Source organism: Hevea brasiliensis, chromosome 9 (assembly GCF_030052815.1).
Source record: "Hevea brasiliensis isolate MT/VB/25A 57/8 chromosome 9, ASM3005281v1, whole genome shotgun sequence".
Lineage (NCBI taxonomy): Eukaryota > Viridiplantae > Streptophyta > Magnoliopsida > Malpighiales > Euphorbiaceae > Hevea > Hevea brasiliensis.
This window is the reverse complement of record NC_079501.1, coordinates 18,665,135-18,690,392: the sequence shown is the minus strand read 5'-3', so window position 1 is coordinate 18,690,392 and position 25,258 is coordinate 18,665,135. Positions and strand designations below refer to the sequence as shown.

General features: G+C 37.2%; 2 protein-coding genes and 1 pseudogene across 4 annotated transcripts; 2 read left to right on the top strand and 1 right to left on the bottom strand.

Moving 5' to 3' along the window:
• The first annotated feature begins 29 nt into the window (after positions 1 to 29).
• On the top strand, positions 30 to 1,545 carry LOC110637624 (glutathione S-transferase U19-like; annotated as a pseudogene).
• Positions 1,546 to 14,147: 12,602 nt separating this feature from the next.
• LOC131182828 (uncharacterized) lies at positions 14,148 to 15,026 on the bottom strand. The gene has a single exon (XM_058152155.1). It carries the CDS (start codon positions 15,024 to 15,026, stop codon positions 14,148 to 14,150), a length of 879 nt encoding a protein of 292 aa, XP_058008138.1.
• Positions 15,027 to 16,226: 1,200 nt separating this feature from the next.
• On the top strand, positions 16,227 to 23,926 carry LOC110637632 (coatomer subunit delta). 3 transcript variants are annotated; one of them, XM_021787842.2, is made up of 12 exons: positions 16,227 to 16,341; positions 17,281 to 17,332; positions 17,440 to 17,479; positions 17,933 to 18,156; positions 18,387 to 18,629; positions 18,727 to 18,901; positions 20,994 to 21,298; positions 22,040 to 22,229; positions 22,319 to 22,472; positions 23,012 to 23,074; positions 23,207 to 23,303; positions 23,628 to 23,926. In XM_021787842.2, exons 2-12 carry the CDS (start codon positions 17,330 to 17,332, stop codon positions 23,715 to 23,717), a joined length of 1,584 nt encoding a protein of 527 aa, XP_021643534.1. In that variant the 5' UTR covers positions 16,227 to 16,341; positions 17,281 to 17,329; the 3' UTR covers positions 23,718 to 23,926. The 3 variants fall into 3 exon arrangements, with proteins under 3 accessions (XP_021643534.1, XP_021643536.1, XP_021643535.1); XM_021787843.2 differs by having other exon boundaries at positions 16,325 to 16,347; XM_021787844.2 differs by lacking the exon at positions 17,933 to 18,156 and having other exon boundaries at positions 16,228 to 16,341.
• Positions 23,927 to 25,258: the final 1,332 nt, after the last annotated feature.

Genomic DNA, 25,258 nt, shown 5'->3' with positions numbered 1-25,258 from the left:
CCAAGATTTCAGGTTGGATAAAGAGGTGCATGCACAAAGAGAGTGTTGCCAAAATCATTCCTGACCCTGAAAAGATCTACGAGTTTGTGCTCATGATGAGGAAGATGCAGGGGATTGACCAGTAAAAAATTAATAATTATTGTCCTAATTTCGTCACTTGCTGATCAAGAAGTTTCTCGTCTTCTTTTGTTATCTTAAAGATGGAGGAACATGAAGGAAAATTATCATTTTCTTTTCACTTCCCTTTGCCTTTCTTGTATTGTGAATAAAGAAGGAATTGTTTCTTCCTACCATTTGCATGACCTCATGCTTTGTATTTCATTCTATATTTAAATGTATTTTTGTTAAAAATTATTAAATATATGCTGATCACAAAACCTGAAAAGTAAATGCTATTTAACTATTAAGTTAATTGACGAGTAATAATTTGATGAAAATCTGAGAAAACATGAGGTGACATGAGATTGAGATGCATATGTGTTAGTCCGGCCGCTTCCATCTCCCATAGTCCAACACATAATGACAAGAATTTGTTGGTGATCACTTAGGGCTCTCATTGCTCGTTGGCCTCACAAGGAGTTGAGGCTAAACAAGAAAACTTGATTGGATACCAAACTTAGATACCATCACCTCTTTTCTTCGTATAAAAATACCCAATTAAGCTTGCTGATTTTGATATTGATTAATAATTACTATCATACTAGCAGCAAAGTAGAGAGAGTTGGCAAGTAGTGGAGAGGTGATTCTTTTGGATTGCTGGGTTCGCCCATTTTGCCTGAGAGTAAAGATTACATTGAGTGAGAAAGGGGTGGATTATGAGGCAAGAGAAGAGGATTTGTTTGGTCGGAAAAGTGAGTTGTTGCTGAAATCAAACCCAGTTTAACAAAAGTTCTTGTGCTTTTTGCACAATGGAAAACCTTTGTCTGAGTCCACTCTCATCGTTGGCTACATTGATGAGACTTGGCCTTCAGCTTCTTTGCTCCCTTCTTGTGCTTTATGGACGTGCTCAAGCTCGCTTTTGGGCTGACTGCATCGACAAAAAGGTTGCTTTCTTGCACTTCTTTTTTACAATTTTAAGGGAAAAAAATCTTTAAAAAAAATATAAGACTGAAACTGCTTACTTACAAATCATTATTAAAAAAATAGTTTTGCATGCATAGGGTTTGTGACCTAGTTGTGGTTCTGTAGTTCACTTGGCAGCTATTTGATACACACTGGCATTTGGAGGGGCAAAGAAGAAGTAGCTAAGGACTTGATAGACATATTAAAGGTGCTAGAGGAGCAAAGGGGGAGAAAGATTTCCTTGGAGGAGACACCTTTGGGTTTGTTGATATTGTGGCAATCGCTTCAACTGGTTGGTTTTTAGCTGTTGAGAGGTTAAGAAACTTCAGGGTTGAGAATGAATGTCCCAAAATTTCAGCTTGGATCATGAGTTGCATACAAAGGGAAAACGTTGCCTATGTTATTCCAGACCCAGAGAAGGTTTATGAATTTGTTATTATGATGAGGAAGAAGCAAGGGCAAATTACCAGAAGGGGTAAATGAAAAAATAAATTACTAAAAAGGGGTGATATATAAATTATTATTAAAAAGGGTGAGTTGTAATGACTTGGTAGAGAGAGAGAGAGAGAGAGAGGACATTATGACTAGTGTCTAGATATTTAAAAAAAATTAAATTACTTTATAAGGATTGAAGTGAAAAAAATAATTAAAAAATAATATGTCAGCAAGACGCTGCTTACACTATATTTGGGAAGGGGGGAAGTAAAATAAAAGAGGGAAAGTAAGGAATGAAAATAAAAATTATTTTCCTTCCTCTTGTTTGGATTGAGAGAGGAAAATATTAGAGGGAAAGTTGTTTTATGAATAGTAAAATTATAACTTTACCCTTAAATTTAAAAAAAAAACTATTAAGTATAGAGGTATTTTTATATTTTTAAACATTTTTCTCTTACTTTCCTTCTATTTTGGAGAGAAAGAAGAAAAAGACAAAATAATTTTATTTTCTCTTCAATATTTTTCCTCTCCTTTTATTTTTCACTCAATCCAAATAAAAGAATGAAAAATAAATTTATTTTTCCCTCATATTTTCTTTCTCCTCTCACTTTCTTCCCTTCCCAAACACACCCTTAAGGTAGCCACTAAGTATTACGCTGACACACAAAAATTTTCGCGTGGACTAATTTCTAGGTATTTAAAAAAAAATTAAATTACTTTATAAGGATTGAAGTGAAAAAAATAATTAAAAACTAATGTGTCAGCAAGACGCTGCTTAAGGTAGCCACTAAGTACTACTCTGACACACAAAAATTTTCGCGTGGACTAATTTATAAATCCCATGGACTGATCTGTAAAAAAAAAATAATTGCCCAGCAGGACGCTACCCTAAGCAGCGACCTATGCCTGCATGGTCAACATACGCTAGCTTAGGTAGCGATCCGTTTGATGTGACAAAAGAGGAGCACATTAAGATTTGACCAATGACATTGCAATAAAAAATTTATTATGCAAGTCCTTGATACAATAAAAGATATTTAATATAAAATTTATCTAAAAAGAAGTTGAGATAAAAGGTTAAAGAAATAATTAGCTCAAATTTATATTTAATTAACCATCATTGATATATAAAAAATTTAATTCACTTTAAATTGAAATTGAGAACTAATTTAGTTATTAAATCAAACTTTAAAATTAATTTAAAATATATTTGACATTAATTTTTTTTATTCAAATTTAATTTATTATAGACTCAATAGATAAAATGTATAATAAAATTTAGTCTATTATCAAGTTTTAATTAATTACGGTTAAATTCTTATTAAAAAAATACTTTATTAGTCAAATAATATTAAAAATAATTTAAAATTAAATTAAATAAATTTTAATTATAAAAATATAAAAAAATAAAATAATTTTCATTAAATTATTTTTTAACAGTATATAAATAATATTTTTTTTAATAATTTTGAATATCTAAAATTAATGTTAAATAGACAATTAAAAATAGACACTTATTTTTTGAAAAGCAAACCTTTGCATTAACTAGCCCCAAGGGCATCAGCAGACAATATAGAGCATAATTCTGATGGCAAATTATAAATCCAATTACAAGACAATAAATTCTTAAACAAAAGTTTTACTACACAGTCCACTGCTTTGTTTGCTTGCCTTTTAATCAAAGATAATTGCACTTCTCTAAAACAAGTGTTGATATTTTTAATTGCTATAACTGAAGCTTGAATATGCCAATTTGTGAATAAAGGATCAAATAAAGCTGAAATGAGCAAAGTTGAGTCTGATTCAAAGATGACTGAGGTAGCACCAATGTTCTTAGCCAGCAAAACTGCTTCTAAGAGAGCCTGCGCTTCACCAGCTAGAGGGTTAGCTCGAATAACTTGCTTTGCTACTCCATCAATGATCTCACCTTTGAAATTTCTCACCACTACTGCAATAGAAGCCACTTGACAATTATCCTTCCAAGCAACATCAGAATTTAATTTCAAAACTCCTTGGGGTGGGGGAATCCAAGAAACTATGAAAGAGGGAGGAAAGGTTTCAGGGATTGGAGGAATCCTGATACTTGCTCCACTTCCAAGAGGCTAACATGAATACGAAGCGTTGATTCTCGAGGATTTAATTGATAGTTCTCGAAAATAGCTGTGCTACAATATTTCCAAATGATCCAGCAAGTAATTGCTATTGAGTTTAACATAAATGAAATGCCATGGAATTCCTCAACAATTGATGTCCACCATTGCTTAAAGGATGCAAAACCAATAGGATTTGGTCTGTAATCACAAGGACTTAAAAACCACGTAGCTCTAGCATGGTCACACTAAAAGAGCATATGCTCAATGGTCTCAATATCTGAATTACAGATAGGGCAGGAGGGATGAATGGGAACAGAACGTTTTGCAAGGTTCGCAGGAACTGATAAGGCATTCTGCATAGCTTTCCAAAGAAAGACCCAAATTTTTGGCTGCACCTTTAAACTCCAAATGGATTTCCAATACTTTCCTAGAATGTTCATTGATTGTTGTGGGCAAGAATTATTCATAATATGGTTCTTGCTCACCAAAAATCTATAGCCCGACCTTACAGAATGTAAGCCTGAGTTATCAAAGTGCCACACCAAAGAGTCTTCATTACCTAAAGGAGCAATAGGAATAGAGCCTATCATATAAGCATCTGCTTCATTAAAGAGAGATGATATAAGAGGAGATTTACACTGAAGAATGTTATGATCAATGAGATCAGCTACCATATTAATGTGGGGAGGCAATTAGTAGGTCTTTGGACTCTAAAATTTGGAAGACAAGGAACCCAAGGGTCCTCCCAAATGCGAGTTTTTCTACCATCAGCTATATTAAACCGAATCCCTTCTTTCAAAAAATCACAGCCTGCTAATAGGCTTTGCCAAACCCAAGAGCCTCAAGAAGCTGCTGGAGCTGACCATAAAGAAGAATGGGGGAAGTATAAGCCCTTTATAAGTCTCGCCCAAAGACTAGAAGGATTTTTCAACAATCTCCAAACTTACTTGGCCAAACAAGCCAAATTGAAAAGTTTAAAATCTGTAAATCCCATTCTTCCTTGAGATTTTGGATAGGAAGCCTTTCCCCAACTCATCCAATACATCTTTCTTTCATCATTTACCTTTCCCCACCAAAAATTTGATACTACCCTATTTAACTGGTTGCAGAAGCCTGTAGGGAAATTAAGGATACTCATTGAATAGGTAGGGACAGCACAAAGGACAACTTTAATCAAAGTCTCTCTTCTAGCTTGGGAAAGAAGCTTTTGCTTCCAAGCTTGAGTTTTGGCAATCACCTTCTCCTTCACAAAGTTTAAAGCTTGGATTTTTGATCGACCCCAAAAAAAAAGCAAGCCTAGATATCTATCTTCAATAGCCATTTCTCGCATATTAAAGAATCTAAGAATTCCCTTCTTAAGGTTTGAAGGAATATGCTTGCTAAAGAAAATACTGGATTTATGGAAATTCACTCTCTGGCCTGTAGCTTCTGTGTATTTAGAAACAATGTCATAAAGAGTGAAAGCTTCTTTCCAAGTCGCTTTTCCAAATAATAAAGTATCATCTGCAAATAAAGTGTTGGTGATTACCGGAGAGGCTCTAGATAATTGAATTCCTTTCAACAGACCTTCTTCTTTTGCCTTTGATATTAAACATGAGAGAGCTTGAGAAATGGAGAGGAAAAGATATGGGGAGAGGGGGTCTCCTTGCCGTAAGCCTCTAGTTGGAGTGAAAGAAGGAGTAGGAGCACCATTTTTCAATATAGAGAAGCTGGTAGTTGTCACACATTATGTGATCAAATTAACCCAAGAAGTATGAAATCCAAATTATAGTAAAGCTTTGGAGAAAAGACCATTCCACTTGGTCATAAGCTTTATGCATATCCAATTTAATTGCCATTGAATGATTTTTGCTGTTGGAAGTCTTCAGGAAGTGAAAGACCTCATGGGCAATTATGAAATTATCCTGGGTGGCTGTCGCAAGGTGTTTTGCGGTCGCCTGAACAAACCCTCACCGAAGTGGAAAAGAATGAGGAGTCGCCACTTTAGTTTTGAGGAAAACTAAAGAAAACCATTTGTGAAGATAAATTGAAATAAAACCACTTCAAAACATAGATTCTAAGTTCGGGGTCCGTAAACGGGTGGGGAAGGTGTTAGGCACCCCACCTCGTCCCTTAATTAGGGTAAGTAGATTTAACTTCGCACTCTTTATAAATTAGTTAGGAGGACTTGAATGGAAATGTTAATCCTTTTGACAAAAGGAATATTCGATTTTTCACTAATTCGGATTACCCAGATACATAAGTAAATGAGACAACCTTTGTGAGTTACTGTTGTATGTTAGTTTTGTTTGAAGGGTTATTTTATTAGAATCCAATTTTTGAAATTGGATGAGAACTCTCCTCCGATCTCTTTTAAATATTTATTTAAATTTTAAATTGAGAACCGGATAAGAACTCTCCTCCGATCTCTTTTAACTTTTGATATTTATTAAAATTTTTAAGCTTGAGAACCGAATAAGAACCCTCCTCTGATCTCTTTTAATATTTATTAAAATTTTTAAGCTTGAGAACCGGATAAGAACCCTCCTCCGATCTCTTTTAAAATATTTATTAAAATTTTTAAGCTTGAGAACCGGATAAGAACCCTCCTCCGATCTCTTTTAATATTTATTAAAATTTTTAAGCTTGAGAACCGGATAAGAACCCTCTTCCGATCTCTTTTAATATTTATTAAAATTTTTAAGCTTGAGAACCGGATAAGAACCCTCCTCCGATCTCCTTTAAGATATTTGTTAAAATTTTTGATTGAGAATCGGATAAGAACCCTCCTCCGACCTCTTTTAATTAAATGGTAGTCGGATAAGGATTTTTCGATCTCTCTAAATTTTACCTATCGAGAGGGCCTAAGGCTAAGGGTTATGACGTTCAAAGGTGTCAGGGGGTCTGCGCAAGACTTCTTTAACTTATTGGTACCTTAGGACTGGGCAGGGGATGCCAAACCGAATCCTCCGACCTTCCTATATAGTCGCTTCACCAGCATTTTTTTTGGTAGCCGATCTATTCCATTTAGTTATCCAGGGTTTGGTTTTACTCTGTCTTATGACGTCTTGCCCTATGACCTACTGAGTCATTCTAATGACTCAGCTTTACCATTTTCCAGGCTTATTATTCAGACCTTTCATTATTTCAAAAGGACTCTTAAGTTGCCGTTACACACATCTCATCCAACCACTTATGTATCGCTTGGAACTAGATGACTTACGCTCAGAAATGATAAAGATTAACAAAGGTATCAACACGGGAATAAACTAGAGCATAACCTTTCTCTGTATCTTTCTAGCGTGATATGAACTTAAAGAAAATAACATACGTAAAGAAAGATGAATGGAAATGCGTAAAACAAGAACTAAACTTAATAAAATGGCAACATGAATACTGACCTGTAAGGAGTCGATTCTAGTGAACTAACCGAGAATCACAAAACGCAATAAGATTGCAAGTTGATAGCCGGGAGACCAAGGTTCGCCTTGGAACAAAGAGTGCTTCACTAAATGCAATCGAGTCATAATTATACCCGAGTTTAAATGAGATTGAGCATGGGCGATGAAAGTGAAAATAAAGATAACAAGGAACTGAAAAAAAAAAAATGTGAACGCTACGGGATAATGAACGAGCTGAAAATGGAGAGTTTCAGTGTTCAAAATCTTTTAAGAAAACACTTCAGAAAACTGGTTCCAAAAGTTCTTCTTATGAAAGCAGAGTAACGATCTGAATTAAATTTCAGAGTTCTTCCGCTATAGTAACATCCTCTTTTTTTGTCCGTCCTTTAAACAGTTTTTCATGCAGGTATTTATAGGGACCAGGTGTTCCCCTTGAAGGGTCAGGATCTATCTTGAGAGAGATGGAGGGTCAAGATTTCAAAGGACATAATCCTAAGCTCAAGAATTAAAGAGAATCAGAATAGACGACCGAGATCCACTTCAGAATATTTGTCTTTTTCCTCCTCTAATCTGACGGTCCCAAATTCTCTTGTCCGGGGCGATCCAAGGGCTAGGAGTGAAAGGCGCTGGTTTTGTCGTCTTCTTCTTTGATCCAAGGGCCTTGGGCTCATCCTTACAAGTTGGATCAACGGTGGAGATTGGGAGGTACAGCGCTGTCATGACATATTCTGGCACCTATCAGTAATGTGGGCAATTCTGGGGCGTGCGGTTGAGATTTTACCTACAACGTTTTAACTACCTCGGCTCTGATCATGGCGACGGCGGTAGGCGCCTTATTCTTTTTGTTTTCTGCTCTCTATTCCTTTCCGATCTTCTTAACATGATCCTTCTCCGATCTTTCATACCGGTCTCCCCTCTTCCGATCTCTATTATTCCAATATTTCCCTTAATCAGGCCCGGTCTGGTCAAAGCATTAATTCCCCTCGATTCCCGAAGTGTCCGCTTCGTTTTCTGCTTAGCAATAAATGCTCGATTTTCTCCTATATATACCCCTGACAGAAGAGACTTTCCTTATTCGATTTTTCTCTCTTCCTTCTTACTTTCCTGTTCTAGTTGCTCCGGCAGTAGTTCCGGCCATGATTGTGGTTGTTGATCCCTTCCCGATGGACCTCTTTATTCCCCGACTAAAAATTTATGACCCCGGTGATCGAATAATCGTGATAACCTTATCTGATGATGGTGAGAGAACTGGACCAATTAACCAATCTGGATCTCGAGTCGTTCGACCGGTATAATCGGCGAATCGATTTCGGTCGAGAAGACTGCTAATGTTCCGCCGACCCTTGGCGGTTGCTCTTCCAAGTTTATTCGGCTTCTCACCACATTGGGTGTTCCGACAACGGCTTTCCTCCACATTGGGTGTTCCGACAGCGGTCCGATTCTGGTCAATGACATCCTTTGGATCAGTCACAATGTGGCCTTTGACATAGGCCCTTTAGATGAGATGTTCCACCGGTCTCTGAGATCGCCCAAATGATGTATTTTATTTTCAATGTAGTCCGATCTCTAGAGATCACCGAAATGATGTAATCCAATTTTAGTGTAATCCGATTCCTAGAGATCGCCCAAATGATGTAATCCGATCTTTTGGAAATAAAGATTTTATTTTGTCGATTATCATTTTATTATTATTGCATTAATTATTTTCCGATCTTTTATGTGATTATCCGATCTGATTCTTCATTTAAATGACACTTATCCGATCCGTAACTCAAAACACCTTGATCTGCCGCTCTATAATTAACCGATCTCTTCATAGAATCTTAGAAATATTCGTGAGACGTGTCAGAACAGCTGGCGAGTCCCACTATCCGATGCACCACCTGGAACATCATGAGCATTAAATGCTCAGACGAGTATAAATAGGGGTGGGGGTTAGCCATTTGCTCTCTTGTGTCATTTTCAGTTTCTCGCGAACAACTTCAAAATTCTCTTGTTTTCTCAAGCTCTTCCGACTCCGATCAAGCTCCGGTAAGGGTTTTGATCCTTCTTTTAGTTTAAATTCTTTATTTCCTTTGAAAATGAGCGGCGCCGAAGGTCAGAGAGCGGGGAGCCCTCTTTCCATCCAGTTCTCGTGGTCATCTGATGAAGTAGAGGTGGTCGGGCCAAGCGCGCGACCTGAACCTCCTAGAGTCTCCGTTCCAGCTCGGGAACAAGTGACATCATCAAAGCATGTGCCTTCTTCAGGGAAAGAGAATCTTCCCATGGACGAGCTGCCATCGGTCATTCAAGAAACCGATCTGCAGTCATTCAGCCAGGAGCACAACATTGAGCCTGATTCATATGAACTTATCCGGTGTCACGGCGATCTTCGGGCCGATCATTTCTTCGAAGAGAACGACATGATTATGGTATACGAAGAACAGTTGAAAGCCGAGCTGCGGTTCCCTCTTGACGACTTCTTTAAGGAAGTCTTAAAATTTTTTCAAGTGTGCATAGCTCAAGTTCACCCGAACTCGTGGCGGATCTTAGTAGCCTTCCGAGGCCTCTGCCGAGCTAAGGGATTCCGTCCTATGCCTAAAGTATTCGCCAAATTGCATAGGTTAACTCGTCGAAAGGACGAAGAGTACTGGTTTTTCCAGGCGAAGCCACATTGCGGGCTCTTCACCGATCTGCCCTCCTCCCTGAAAAACTGGAAGAACCGCTTCTTTATTCTAAGGAGCAAAATTCCGAACGGCTTTGAGGGTTTCCCTCGTAGTGCTACACCAAGGCCCCTTAATTCGGCGTCGTGTTGAATAGGGAAGAGGGCGCAATGGTGATGGAGTTGAAGGAGCAGGCGTCCAGAGAGAAGTTCTCTTGCTTGGATGCAGTGACCGCCGAGCTGCACCATTGGACTATGGAATTGATTACCGGAAAAGATCGCGGGCTTCAGCTCTCTGACCTCGGCATCGGTATTTTCTACATCTCAGATCTCAGGACCTTAGCGATCTCACTGACCTCTTCTTTGTGCAGGTATGGCAAGCGGCGAAGCCTCCAAGGAGAGCCGGAAGCGAAAGAGGGAGATCTCCCGGAAGGTACGGGAGATGAAGCGGGCCGAGGAGATGCAGACACCACGTCATGAGCCCGGGGAAATACGAGAAGGCCCGTCTCAACCTTCAGGACCGCCGATCATAGAAATGGTCCGATCTCCCCCTCACCAGGAGGAGCCGCCTCCTCCTCCTCCAGTTACTTCGGGCGCGGAAGGGGGTCCTTCCCAACAACAAGTGAGGCCCCTTTCCCGCGGCGCTCAAGTTCTGATCCACTCGCTGGAGAAGAACAGGACTGTTCGAGAGAACCCAGGTTTTGCTAAGGTATTGGGGTCCTCCATCTGCCTTCGAGAGGATCGGGACAGGCTGTTTTCGGATAGCCTTGATGATATCTTGACCAGATCTATGAGCCTGAACGTTGAGTGTCTGGTGAACCAGCACATGGTCCGGGAGAAGGCGCATCGCCTGGGTAAAGAGGTCGAGAGGATAGGGCATGAAGCAGCTTCCCTCCGATCCCAACTATCATCCGCTCGGGACTACATATCTCAACTCGAGGGGCGAATGAAGTACTATGAGGACAAGCTGGCCGAGCAAGCTCATGTTTTGGCTGAGCGAGATCATGCTCTTAAAGAAGTGCAAGCGCTCCGGGCCGATGAAGCTGCTCAACTCGCTCACCTTGCTGAGGAGCTCAAGGCGAAAGAAGAAGAGATGGTGACCGGAGTGGCCGGCGCTTATGTGAATGCTCACAGAGATCTCCTGGCCGAGCTCAAGAAGCGTTATCTCGAGGAGGACTTCTCTTGGATGGCTAACCTGGCTCCCGAGGATGAAGGTGAGGATAGCGAGGAAGAGGCTGAGGGTGAGAGAGAGGATGAACAAAATGTAGATCAGGCTGGGGGTGATCCTCCAGCTGAATAACTTGTACAAATTCTTGAAATGAAATGAGATGGAATGCCTCTTTTGTTCGATAAATGGATGTGATCAGAAAATTTCTAAATTATTTAAACACTTGATTGTCTGAGTATGTTGAAATAACTGAGTGATTGTTAACCTAAGTGTGAGAGATCGGAAAACACAATGAGCATGAGATCGGTAGGGAACCAACGCTAAACGGGACTTGATTAAAATTAGAAATTTGGCTTGAACATTTAAGATCGGGATCATCATTAAACCGGAACGGAACCTTTGATTATTCTTAAACTTTTGAAAGGGAGATCGGCAATAAAAATGGTAACAAAGATCTAGTGTCAATTCAATTTCATTTGTCAACAGAAATCAGGAATATACTTGACTGGTCAGGAGATTCGACAATGGGTTTGAGAGATCGGTGAGTGATTTAATAGACCGGTAAGGCTTTGACTGATGTGAGGACTTAGTATTGATTCAATTCCTTGTGAGGAGAGATCGGAAATGTGGTTAGCAGTCAAAGGGAGACTTAGTACTGGGGATCGATTTCAAAGTTTATTAATTCTGGGGATTGGCCAAAATATGGTGTCGACAGTGGCTTTTAATGGAATAAAAGCAGTTTGGTATTGAGAAATCAAAACATCCATCAAAGGTTTAAGTCTGTTAACAAGCACTTTGGATATAACTTTGTAAATAAAGTTACACAAACTGATGGGTCTATATTGATTGATGGAAGTTGGATTTTTACACTTTGAAATCAAAACTACATTTGTTCTGTTCATCTCCTTTAACATATAGCCAGAAACAAAAAAACTTCTAAGAACCCTGCAAACATCACTGTCAACAATGTCCCAATTTTGATGATAGAAAATGCCTGAGAAACTATCAGGACCTGGAGACTTTAAGCTTCCCAAATCAAAAGCTACTTTTTTAATTTCTTCATTTGATACTTCTCTCTGAAGAAAACTATTCATCTCATCTGTAACAATTTGTGGGAGCAGGCTAGCCACATCTTCCTCACCTCTGGTTGTACCACAACGATAAAGTTTCTTGAAGAAGATGAAAATCTCATCTTTGATATCAGTATCAGAGTCAAGCCATCTTCCATTTTCCCCTCTAAGCTTCAAAATAGTATTTATTTGTCTTCTTTGAATTGTGGAGAGGTGAAAGAAACGAGTGTTTTTATCTCCCTCCTTAAGCCAATTGATATGAAATCGCTGCTTCCAATGCATTTCTTCTCTTTGCCATAGTTCGTGAAGTCAATTAAGCAAGGATTGCTCTACTTCTTTATTTGCTTCTGTAATAGGGCTGCTATACACTTCTTCAAGCTTGTGCTTTAGAAACTGGATTTCCTTCTAGTTACTTTGGAAACACTGAGAATTCCATCTACTAAGAGAGGATCGACAAAGTTTCAACTTCTGCATCATAGAGAACATAGGAGACCCATGTACTTGATTTTGCCAGGATGAGGAAATAACAGATAAACATTGAGGGTGTATAAGCCATTTTGCCTCAAAGCAAAATAGATAATGTTTCTTAGGTTGACACCATTCAATATATAGCACCAAGGGCCTATGATCTGAGCCTAACAAAGCTTCATGAACAACAATAGCTTTTGGGAACAATTCCCTCCATTCAATACAGGCAATTGCCTTATCTAAACGCTCCTGAATTGCCCTACGCCCAAATTATTTATTAAACCAAGTAAAGAAAGGGCCCTTACATTCCAAATCAACTAGATCACAGTGATTTAAAAAATTAAGAAGACAATTTACCTGAGAAGGCCGAACAGTATCTCCTCCTATCTTTTCATCTGGGGAAGAAATGGCATTAAAATCACCAACACACACCCAGGGTTCAAGATAAGGAGACAAAAGAAGCTTCATATCTTCCCAAAAAGCATTTTTGTCTATAGTAGCAAGGGCACCCATATACAAAGGTAGTTCTCCAGTTCATGTTCTGCCCAGTCAAAATAATATCACAGTCAACAAAATTTGGACAAGCATTTAACACTGAAATTTGTGTCTCTTCAGTCCACCATAAAGCTAAGCCCCCTAAAAGGCCACAAGGATCAACATAAAATTCATTAGTGAAGCCAAGTTGCCTTCTCACACTTTCTAAGTACTTTATTTTCTTCTTTGTCTCCATCAAAAACACAATGGAGGGGCTATGTTTTACAATGAGCTCTCGTAGAGCTTGAACTGCCTGAGGTTGCCCAAGCCCCAGACAGTTCCAAGCAATGGTAGTCATGGTGACTGTGGTGGCTTTTGGCTAGCCACCGAAGCCTCAGAGGATTGGGAGACATCTTTATCTATTGCCACCAAGTGATTGTCAACATCATCTATTGGTTGAACTATTGAACTTTCTTTTTTGGTATGAATGCTGTTAGATCCACTTCTTCCTTCTGCTGCCCTTGCCCTACGTTTCCATGTACTCTTTTGAGTTTTAGATGCTGGAGGGAAATTTGGTATCTTCAACACCCTATATTCTGGTAATAGAGATTCCAAATTTCGAGAGTTGTGACCTGCTGTACTCTCAATCATAAGAAAGCTATCTATAGCCGAATCTTTTTGTGGAAACAAATTGCTTGACTCATCAATATTTAGGATTGTAGCTATCTCCTGAGCATTTGGGCCTGTTATAATTCTTTTTGGCTTTAAAAGACTAGCAGCTAGATGGAGTAGAAAATCGAGGGCCTTGGGGATAACAATTGCTGGGTCCAAGAGCTTTTGCTTTTTAATTTGAAGCTGGGCTAAATTTACTTGATCATCTCGTTTTCGTAGAGCCCAAAGAGAAGGGGCTTTGGAACAAGTCGTATTTTGACTTGGTTGAGGATAAGAAGTGGGCCTGTCTCGTTTTAAGCCCATAGAAATAATTTCTATTGTCTGTTCCTGAGTCAGTCTTTCCACAACTTCATATGATCGAGTTTATTGATAAACAAATGAGATTTTCTCCTTCCTAGAAGTCTCAATCTGATGGTTATTATTGTCAGTAGCAATTTCTATGCCTTGCTTATGCCCATTTTAAAAGTTAGAGGATGGATTCAAGAAAATCGAAGAGCAAAGATATTTTCCTTTAGCATGCAAATCCTTGAGCAGTGTGATCGCCTCCAAGCCAGTAGGTACACCCACTGATTCTGCTGCTGTTAAAGACTACTTTTTAGTACCAGGGCAATTAATGTGAGTAGATGGGTCAGAAGGTGGAGATGATGCTGGTATGGACTGAGTGTTTAAGAGACACGCCGCCGATTACAGACCCATTCCTGAGGAACAAACCACTTGATCTGATGGTAAATCTAACAACAGAGAAGGAACAGAAGCATTTGGAACCTGGGTTTTGTTAAAATGAGATTGAAGATGAAGAGTTCTCTGATAAGGGTGTGGATTTGGGGATTTTGCCAACAGCCACAAACCAAACCGAGATGGAGGGACAATATCACCATTGAGCTTCCCATTGCAATTCCTGGCAATATGCCCTATAATTCCACAACATAAACAAAATATCGATAATCTTTCATACTTAAATTTTATCCAATCCTTCTTTTCCCCTCCCTGTGCAATGAAAAATCCTGTTAAAAGGGGCTTTTCCACTAGTACCCGAACTTTCAACCGGAGAAAAGGATGCCATTCTTGACTTGGCCCTTGAACATTATCAACACAAATTAGGCCCCCAAACAACTGCCCTATTTTCTGTGCATTTTGCTGATTCCAATTGCTAGGCGGTAAGCCATGTACTTGAAGCCAAAACCCAGTGGTAGAGAAATCCAGAGCTTGAAAAGACTTGTCTGGTGGCCACTTTTTCAGAATAAGAAGATTATTGTCTAAAAGCCAAGGCTCTTCCTCAAGAACTTCATCTCTTTCCTTGACATCTTCGAAAATGAAAATGAAACTCCCCTCTGGTCCACTTTGCACTTGAACATCAAAAATCAACTTCCAAATCTTGCTCATGGTGGATTTTAGGACCCATGAACAATACTTTCTTGTACCAATAATCCGAGCAACCAATTTGTTGTCTGTCACGTGAAAACCAGAGTCATCTGAACCTATTAACTCCAACATAGGGTCAGTGCAACTGAGCGACTCAGTTTTGCTGATGATATCTGATAAAGAAGGCTCTGCTGGATGCATAGGTGAGATGGAGAAAGGAATAAATGCTAGTCCGAAAGGAGATTTGAGATGAGGGAGAAAAGGCTTGAAAAGGAGAGAGGAAATGAGACGATGGTCGAAACTGGAATGATGGAAAGACCCACTTCTTAAATTTGCAAATTGAGTAACATGTGTGAAGGCCACAGAGAAAAACTCTACTTACAGGAGATTGCTCTTCTTCTTTTAAGAAGGAGTTTGCTAATGTCCAGCCTTCGAATTCTCCTTTCTTTTTCCAAGAGTGGACTTGGTGGATGGATTTACCAAAAAAAAAAAAAAGACACTTAGATTTATGTGTCTATTAACAGTGGTGCAAGTGCAGGTCGCTACCTAGGGTAACGTCCTACTGGGCAATTAATTTTTTAAACAAATCAGTCAACGCGAATTATAAATTAGTCCACGTGAAAATTTTTATGAGTTAGAGCAATACTTAGGCCCTGTTTGGTATTGAGTTTCAGAGTTTGAAATTATTTTTTTAAATAAAAGTACTATTTTAGATGCTGTTGAGAAAAGAAATTTAAAAAAAAAAACTATTTTATTATTTTAGTATTCTTATGACTAAAACTGATCAAATTTAATTTTTAATTATTTTTTAACTCTCTCTGACTAATATATTTAAAAAAGTGATTTTCTCAATAACAGTTTTAATAGCAATACCAAATAAGCCCTTGTTACTATTTTTAAGTAATGTCTTGCAAACATATTATTTTTTAATTATTTTTTTTCCACTTCAATTTTTAAAAAATTATTTTTTTAAACACCTAGATGCTAATCACAGTAAAGTCTCCCCCTCTCTCTCTCTTAATAAATAATTTATATGTCATCCCCTTTTAGCAATTTATTTTTTTATTTACTTCTGGATAATTTGCCCAAGAAGCAAGGAATTGACTAGTTGCTTTGCTGAAAAAAAAAAAAAATATCCCATGCATGCCAAGCATTTGTCTTTCATGCCTTGTGAGATTTTGCGTTCCCATGCCCTCTCTTCTCTTTTTATGAGGGGATTAATAAGGTAGAATATATATATATATATATATATATATATATATATATATATATATATATATATATATATATATATATATATATAGAAAGTAGGAAATATTTTGAAAGAATGGCACATGTGATTAATATGCACCGTAACAAAAATTTCATCACTTTTCACTTTTGAGCCCATAGGATGGACCCTATAAACCCAAGACCTTTTATTCTTCGAATAGTTCCTTTGGTCCATTCACGATCTGCCTCTTCTTCTTCCTTGCTTCAAACACAGAGGATACAGCAAACAAGCAGCTAGATCCAGGTGAGAGTGCGTTTCAGATCTTCTTCTTCAATATTCTATTTCAATCTTTCTAATTCTCATGTTTTCTTCTCTTAGATTAGATCTATCCTTCACACTCTGCTTTTTTTGTTTATCTGGTCACTCTGTATACACACTGAAATGTAATTTCTCTAATTCGTAACCATCTTACTAGATCCTCCAATTCTCTCACTGGTACTGGTAGGTCACTTAATGGGCAACGAATAGCTTCACCAATTCTGAAAGTTTTTCAAAAGATCAAGTGAATTTAGCAGATTTCACATTTCTTTATTTTTCTAACTTTAAACATTGAAACTAGGTAGATAATAGAGCTATTATTTTGGGTTGCTGATGTACATCTCTGTAATCTCAGAAAATGATGTCCTTACCGATATGTCAATCTAATACTTTTTCTTATTTTCGTGATTTGGTGGTTCACTTAATCTCTTTGTAACAGGCTAAACAAATGTAAGATATAAATAAATACAATTAGAATAACGAAGCTTCATATCGGTGAACTGTCAAATCTTGTTGCTTATGTTTGTGTTGAATGTAGGGTATGGGACAACAGAGATATATACGTTTAGTTTATTCTTTCTTATTTATGTATAGATGAAAGAATGCGCATTGGTCATTGCAATCTGGATCTCAGATTCGGATTTTTTTTTTTAAATGCCTCCTTTCCTTTTGTTTCCTTTACTTTCTTAGCTACCAAAGTGATCCGTTAACTGTTTGCTTTATGCCTGTTTGATGGGTAGTAGATTATAGATAGATCTGAGAAGGGGGCTTTATCAATGTTGTTTTGTCCAGTTTAATATATAATGAATTGTTTGTTTCAATGGAAAATAACAGCTTAAAATTAAAATAATTTGAAATTTAACTGCTATCACTTGTTTTTTTGTTTAATTTTCTTGTGATGCTAACAGAATTCTCGTTCTCCAGGGGTCATAAGCAGAATCTTTTCTGTGGTCTATTTCTCTGATTAATCAAGATGGTAAAATTGTGATATTCTTTTTATTATTGTTTTTAAAATTCTTTACAGCCCCTTTTAATTTTGTAAACTAAACTTATTGTCCATCTATTATTTTGTAAACTATACAGGTTGTGCTTGCTGCTTCTATAGTGAGCAAGTCTGGGAAAGGTGAGTTTTTGCCTTTGGCTTATTTCTTATCATCCTATCTTTAAATTTTGGTTTGTGTATTATTTTTCTATGCATTTAGGGTTTTCATTATTCAAAATAGAAATAATTGGCATGCATGAATGAAATCTTGTAAACAATCCTTTTGTTGGTCGATAAATTTGTTAAATGTTTGAGTTATTCAATACTACTCTCCATTTGTCAAGCTAATATGCAGAATTTTAATTGTTAAATCTACGTAATGTTAATTTCCAGTTCCTCTTTTTTCTTTTGACAATGGCTTTCCCCCCCTATATTATTTGTTTTTTCTTCTTGAAATTTGATCTTTGTGGATTAGTCAACCTTGGGCCAGTATCTTAGGTGCCTATGTTTTGTTTGATGGTAATCAAATTGGTGCAATAATACATTTTGAAGATGCTTTGCCTTGAACCCTTTTTTTTTTTTTGGGTACTGCAGTGCTTGTTTCTAGGCAGTTTGTGGACATGTCCCGTATGAGGATTGAAGGCCTTCTTGCAGCCTTTCCCAAATTGATAGGAACTGGAAAGCAGCATACATATGTTGAGACTGAGAATGTGCGATATGTTTATCAGCCAATAGAGGCTTTGTACTTGCTACTTGTGACAAATAAACAGAGCAACATTCTTGAAGATTTGGAGACTCTAAGGCTACTCTCCAAGCTTGTATCCTCTTTTGCTTGTTGATGTTTAACTAACTATGTTCTCAAAGTGTGCCTTTTATGATCTTTTATGTTCACAAAGCAGCTCACTGTTTTATTTCCTTAAGTTTTATCTAGTTCTTGCTGCATTTCTTTTACCTTTTATTGTTGCAAAACTTTAAATGTTTGAAGCATGAGTTATTCTGAGGAATTGTTGATGCATATACGATTTGTTGATTCCTTAAGTGTTTCTAGGTGCCTGAATACTCTATGTCTCTTGATGAAGAGGGCATTTGCAAGACAGCTTTTGAGTTGATTTTTGCATTTGATGAGGTAATCTCCCTTGGACACAAGGAAAATGTGACTGTTGCACAGGTTAAGCAATATTGTGAGATGGAGAGTCATGAAGAGAAACTGCACAAGCTGGTGTTGCAGAGCAAGATCAATGAAACCAAGGATGTCATGAAGCGCAAAGCTAGTGAGATTGACAAAAGCAAGGTATCTGTTTAATGCTGTGCAAGTGAAAATAATAAGTGAAGGAAAGAGGATTTATGTCCTAAAATGCAACCTTATTAATATTTCTCACATTTTGCAGATCGAAAAGAATAGAGGTGATAAAGGAGGATTTATGTCCTTGCAGTCAATGGGTTCTGGTAGAATTGAGAGTAAATTTAGTGATATGAGCATTTCTAGCAGTGAAGGTGGTTTTGGAAGTGGTTCTGGGTTTGGATTGACCACTGATGTTGACTCCTTTTCCAGCAAATCTAAAGGTTTGTTCCTGTGTCTCTGAAGGAACTCTACAAGCTGCTTCTAGTTTTGATATCTTGTGGTTAATATTGATGTTTGGTAGATGATTAAAGTTCTTCTGAATTGCCTATAAATATGAATTGAAGACAACTTGTGAATTTTATTTGAAAATAATAAAAAATCAAAATGTTTTATATCGTTGAATTTTAGTATCTTTTGATGGAGGACTATTTAAAGAAATTTGGGGCTTTCTCATTTAACTAGTAGTTTTAATAATTTTTCGTACATAAATTTTTATAGTCATATTTAATTTTCTATACTTAAGATCTTATTTTGTGAGGGACTATGTAATGGTTATGGGCTTCATAATTGTGTGGTTAATTTTAGGTTTGTAGTGCCCATAACTATTGAGGCGTAGGGCATCTTGGATTCGTTTTCTGGACTTGTAATGATTAATTTGAATGGATGATTTCCTTTCTTTCATCCTTTTTTCTTTCCTTCTTTGGATTTCTCTCCCTGTCTCTCCCTCCTCTCTTGCAGAGGTGCTCATTATTCGGTTCCAACTGAAAAAAAAAAAAAAAAAATCAAAATGACCATTTTGATAGTTTGGTTCGGCTTTCAGTTGTTATTTTTAGAAAAATTGGTGATTTAAGTTTGGTTCAGTTGTTAAGGTCAAAAAATTGAAATAACCGAACTGATTTAATTAATATTATGTCATTACCCTAGCCCCTTTCCCCCTTCTATCTATTGACTCTCATTTTCTTAGTCTCAGCTTCTCCTTCTTTTTCTCAATTCTCACAGTTGACACTTGGTAATCTCCTCTTCTCCTTCACAAATCACAATCCTCTCAATTCTCAACTTTCCTCAACTCAGACAATTGGTCCTTTCACACTCTATTTCTCGATGCTCAGCTGTGACCCTCATCTCTCCTCTTGACGATCGTTTCAGTCAGCATTCAGCAGTCATTGTTCCACTCCACACAACAACCACCCTGCCAGTCAGGTCTAGTCAGCCACTTCTCTCCATTTGTTGGTCACAAGCTAACCAAGTCATCTCGCCTCAACTTTTAGGTCCCAAAATAGAAGAAGCTCCCAAGCCTCTCTCTTTTTCTTCTCTATTCCAAATAATGGATTAATTGGCTGTGGGCTCGAGTCTATTTCATGAGATTTCCTTTTCTGAGTTGTTGACTTCTTATGGGTGTGGCTATTTTCATGTATTAGTTAAGCATTAATTGATTTACGAAATGTTGTCCTACATTAGTTTGTGATGAGGTATTTGAACCATGTATAAGATTTGGGCAAACTTCCTTCCCTTGAGCTAGCTTTTGGGGTAGAGTTAAACCCGGTCCATTTCTCTACATGGTATTAGAGCCTACTTTGCTTCAACGTTGGATCACCCGCAGATGTGTATGCCTACAAACTTTACGCTCTAGATGTTCATGTTTGGGTGTGGAGGGTCTGTATTGTCCCATATTGGTTTGAGATGAGGTGTTTGAGCTACATATAAGATTTGGGCAAACCTCGTCCCCTTGCTTTTGGGGTGGAGATAGGCCTAGTCCATTTCTCTATGCAAAATTGAATTGTTCTTGTGTTAGTGTTATTGAATTTTGAAATTTTGATTTATGAGGTTCTTATATTGAAATTGTGATTTCATGTTTACTCATTATTAGCTTTGCATGTTAGAGGATATGAGTTCGGTTTCCTTGCTAGTTCGGTTCGGTTTCTAAAAATCATCTAATTTGGTTTTCAGTTATTTTGGTTTGGTTTGTTTTGTAACCAAACCAACAGACTGAACACCCCTACTCTCTTGTTGCCCTTGTCCTTGTGCTCTCTTCTTCTCTCTATTTCCTTGCTTTCTTTCCCATTTTACATTATTGTTCTGATATCCTTTAACAAAAGGTTATACTCCCTCAGCTTACGAATTCCCCTGCTGCTTCCTCTTTTTGTGATTGTTAGTTTAGTTAATGCCTGTTGGAGTTATTAACTTATCATGTATGCATTCAAGAGAACTAATTATGTCTTGGACTTATTATATATGCATTCAAGAGAAACATACTTATTATTACTTGGACTTATTATATATACATTCAAGAGAACTATACTTATTTATCACCAGGTCGTCAGCCATCATCTGCTGCTGCTCCTCCTAAAGGCCTTGGTATGAAGCTTGGTAAAACCCAAAGGACAAACCAATTTTTGGAGTCACTGAAAGCAGAAGGTGAAGTGATTCTTGATGAAGTGCAGCCAAAGGCAGGCCTATCCAAATCTGCCGCCCCACCACCAACTGATCCCATCACTTTGACTGTTGAGGAGAAACTCAATGTAACTCTAAGACGAGATGGTGGAATGAATAACTTTGACGTTCAGGGGCAATTGTCACTTCAGATTCTTAATCAAGATGATGGGCTCATCCAAGTTCAGGTAGTCTCTCTCAGCCTCTTCCCTCTTCTCTCTCTTTATCTATGTTTATGACTCTCATAGTGTTCTGTAATTTAAAGTTTTCAACTTCATCTGACCTAGAAAAAAAAATTGCTGATATTAGGTAAATTTCAGAAATATTTAATAATTTGTAGATAGCCGGGTATGTCTATGTCTATGTTACAATAATTTTTATGTTGTACAAGGGAAATTCTTTTTTTATAACTCTCATCTTCATCATTAAAAACTGCTATGACTTTTCCATTTTTCTATTATATATAAATAGACTGCTCTCTGTCTGCCTCAGCCACATTCATTTTGTATTTTCCCTCTTTTAGAAATTTTTTTCCATCTTACTAGAAATGTCAATGGCATCTATTTTAGTTGTTCCTTTTTTTGGTCTAGTTTGCAATAGTGTTTTTAATTTATTTGGTAAACTATTTGATGTCTAATATGTCTGGCTATGATGAACATATAGTTGGAGAGTTTGTACTTTTTGCTCTTTCTTGATGATTCAAATCATGATATTAGGTGCAGTACAATAGTGTGTCATGTTTTGCTGTGAATGAGCTGCCATTGAGTAGATTGATTGTTTTTATGGAAATCAAGCTTTGTTCAATCCCCGTACAAAATTATTAATGTTGATTGATCGAGTATATATGTGCCTTCAATTGTTGAACTTGCTGTCGTAGATGTACTACTGGCTCTTATTGATATATAGAAGTACTCTTGTCTTATTTCCAGATTGAAACTGGAGGAAATCCAGGCATCCTCTTCAAGACACACCCCAACATGAACAAAGAATTATTTGCCAATGAAAATATTCTAGGCTTGAAGGATCCTAATAGACCTTTCCCAACTGGTGACGCAGCAGGTGTTGGTCTTTTGAAATGGAGAATGCAAAGTGCTGATGAGTCAATGGTGCCATTGACAAGTGTGTGCTTGTTTTTATGCAGCTTATTTTACCAGCGCATTGTTTCTGTTGCATGCATTAATGATTGGTTGAATCCATTTGTCCTGCAGTCAACTGCTGGCCCTCTGTTTCTGGAAATGAAACATATGTCAGCATTGAATATGAGGCTTCATCCTTCTTTGATCTGCGAAATGTCGTGATCTCAGTACCTCTTCCAGCTCTTCGAGAGGCACCAAGTGTTAGGCAGATTGATGGAGAATGGAGGTTAGAAATGTCAATTTATTTATGCAGTGTCTTGCATTTTAGTTGGGATTCATTGGATCTCTAAAAGTTTAGGGCAGAAGTTGCGAATAGTGACTTTTGCTTCCTCCTTTTTCTTTCCCCTGTGAACTTCACACATCACTATTATGAAATCAATGAATATAGGCGCTTGATCTAGAGACAATTGTTGAAAGAGAGATTATGCTATCACCTTTTCTCTTTTCTAAGTGTAAAATTACATGGAAATCCATGTGAAACTATGTGATATGATATATTCTTTAAAGTGCGGTGATGCAAGGTTTCCTAGGGTGGAAGTGTTTTGTTCACTTTTTGTCATGAGTTGTAGGAGGGAGGATTTTGATAGACCTTTAGAAAATTAGAGAAACTATGTGATATGATATATTGTGAAGATTTTACTATTTATTGATCTATTTTAAATATTGTCGTTTTTGTCTTCACTCCTTTATCAAGTAGCTCTTTTTCATAATTTACATATTCTTTCAGTTAAGCAAGGCTTTTAATATGTTCATTTTTAACTGCAGGTATGACTCAAGAAATTCCATCCTGGAATGGTCGATTCTTCTAATTGATAACTCCAACCGCAGGTCAGGAAAAAAATTTTGAAGTGCTCCATCCTGGAATGGTCACTTCTTATCTCTTTCAGACTGCATACTCTTGATATCATTATGCTTTGGGTTTTGCTTTTTGATAAAATATGCTATTTTATTTCTTGGCAGTGGATCGATGGAGTTTGTTGTGCCTCCAGCAGATTCATCAGCATTCTTCCCTATTTCTGTTCGGTTTTCAGCTGCTAGTACATACAGTGACCTAAAGGTTTGCTTTTCCTTTTCTTTTGTTATTCCATGCTAACCTGTGAATGAAGAATATTGAGACTGCTTCGAACTTGTGTAAATATATTTAGTTATAAAATATATATTTGGAAAATGAAAACATAAAATTTGTGGATAGCCCTCGTAGATTATTTACTATTGAGCATTGAAAGTAGAGAAATTGTTATTTTTATCACTACAAAGTGAAATTCCACCTTTCAAAATCTCTCTTATGCGTACAGAAAATTAATTTGAGAAAGAACAAAAGAATTAGTGTTTAGTTGGCATTGGTATCTTTGACATAGTTGATGGGGAGTTCATTTTGCAGGTTGCCAATGTTCTGCCTTTGAGAGGTGGACCTCCCCCAAAGTTTTCTCAGAGGACACAATTGGTTACAGAGAATTACCAAGTAGTCTGAACGATGTTCTTCCGTTCCTTATCCCTCCTCAATTTTGTGATTATTGATTTTGACTTGGAATTAACCTGGTCGTTTTTGTTATCACAATAATAGTTTTTTGGTTACTTCTACATTACTTTGGTTGTATTTACGTAGGTGGGATATCTCTTCTGGTATCTTATACCGAAAAGTTCATTCAGTTTGTCAAAGGGGAAAAGGAATTTATCTCATGTTTTGAATTTTTGACACTAGTATTTCAATTGGGAGTAATTGTAGAACGCACAGGATTGAAAATAATTTAATTTATGTACGTATCAAATTGCAAGAACTTGTCTTTAGGATGTGCTCAAGTTAATCCTTGCAACCTAGTTGTCTCCCCGGAATCTCTCCGGATAAATTATTAGCTGAAAGATTAATAATTCTTGCAAAATTAATAATAGAGCTCCGCGCATATTATTAATAAGAAGCAACGACTTCTCCATAAATATTATTCTATTGCCAAAAAAATAAATGTGGTCTCGAGATTCATTCAATGTTTACAACGCGCTAAAATTATTGATACAATACAACTAGGTATGTTAGCTGAGAGATGGTTATAAGCAAGATCAAAGATTTGTGAAGAAATGGACGGCAAAACTCCTCGTGTTGGAGCCCGCAAACTTATTTCCCCGGATATTGAGAAGAATCAAGCTAGAAAATCTTTCTCCCATCCATGTCGGAACATCTCCTAATAAGTGTCATTAATTTTGTTAAATTCATAAGAGAGAATGGAATTTCACCCAACAAGTTGTTACGATTGTTATTGTTTGATGATTCCAGGAAGTTTAAAGTTCCAAATTTTCCCCCCTAGCTTAAAGTTTCAATTGACCAGGTAATATTGACGCCAAAATTGTAGCTCAATTTCTAGTAGTGAAGGTGGCTTTGGAAGTTGTTCTGGGTTTATTTGTCCATTGATGTTGACTCATTTTCCAGTAAATACATAATCATTATTTATGTATTCAAGAGAACCATATCATCACCAGTTCGTTAGCCATCATCTGCAGCTGCTCCTCCTAAAGGCCTCGGCATGAAGCTTGGTAAAACCCGAAGGACAAACCAGTTTTTGGAATCACTGAAAGCAGAAGGTGAAATGATTCTAGACGAATTGCAGTTAAAGGGAGGCCAATCAAGATCTGTTGCGGTGCTGCCCCACCACTAACACAGATACCATTGCTTTGATTGTTGAGAAACTCAATATGATTCTAAGACTAGATGGTGGAATGAATAACTTTGACTTTAAATCAAGTTTTATTATATATTTTAATTGAAGAGAATTAGATATTATGCATATTAAAAATAAGTAGTCAACCTAAAATATTGAAACTCAGGGATAAGGCACAATTTATAAACAAAATTTTATTATTTCTGACAAAGATTATTCCTGCCTTGGCTCCAAAGCAAAAGATGAACCACTAAATTGCATTGAAGTTCTGGCATAAAGCTGCATGAATCCAAACTCATTACAGGAATGTGATGTGAACACTTTCATCTTGCGGCGATTGAATTATACAGGCTAACCATTT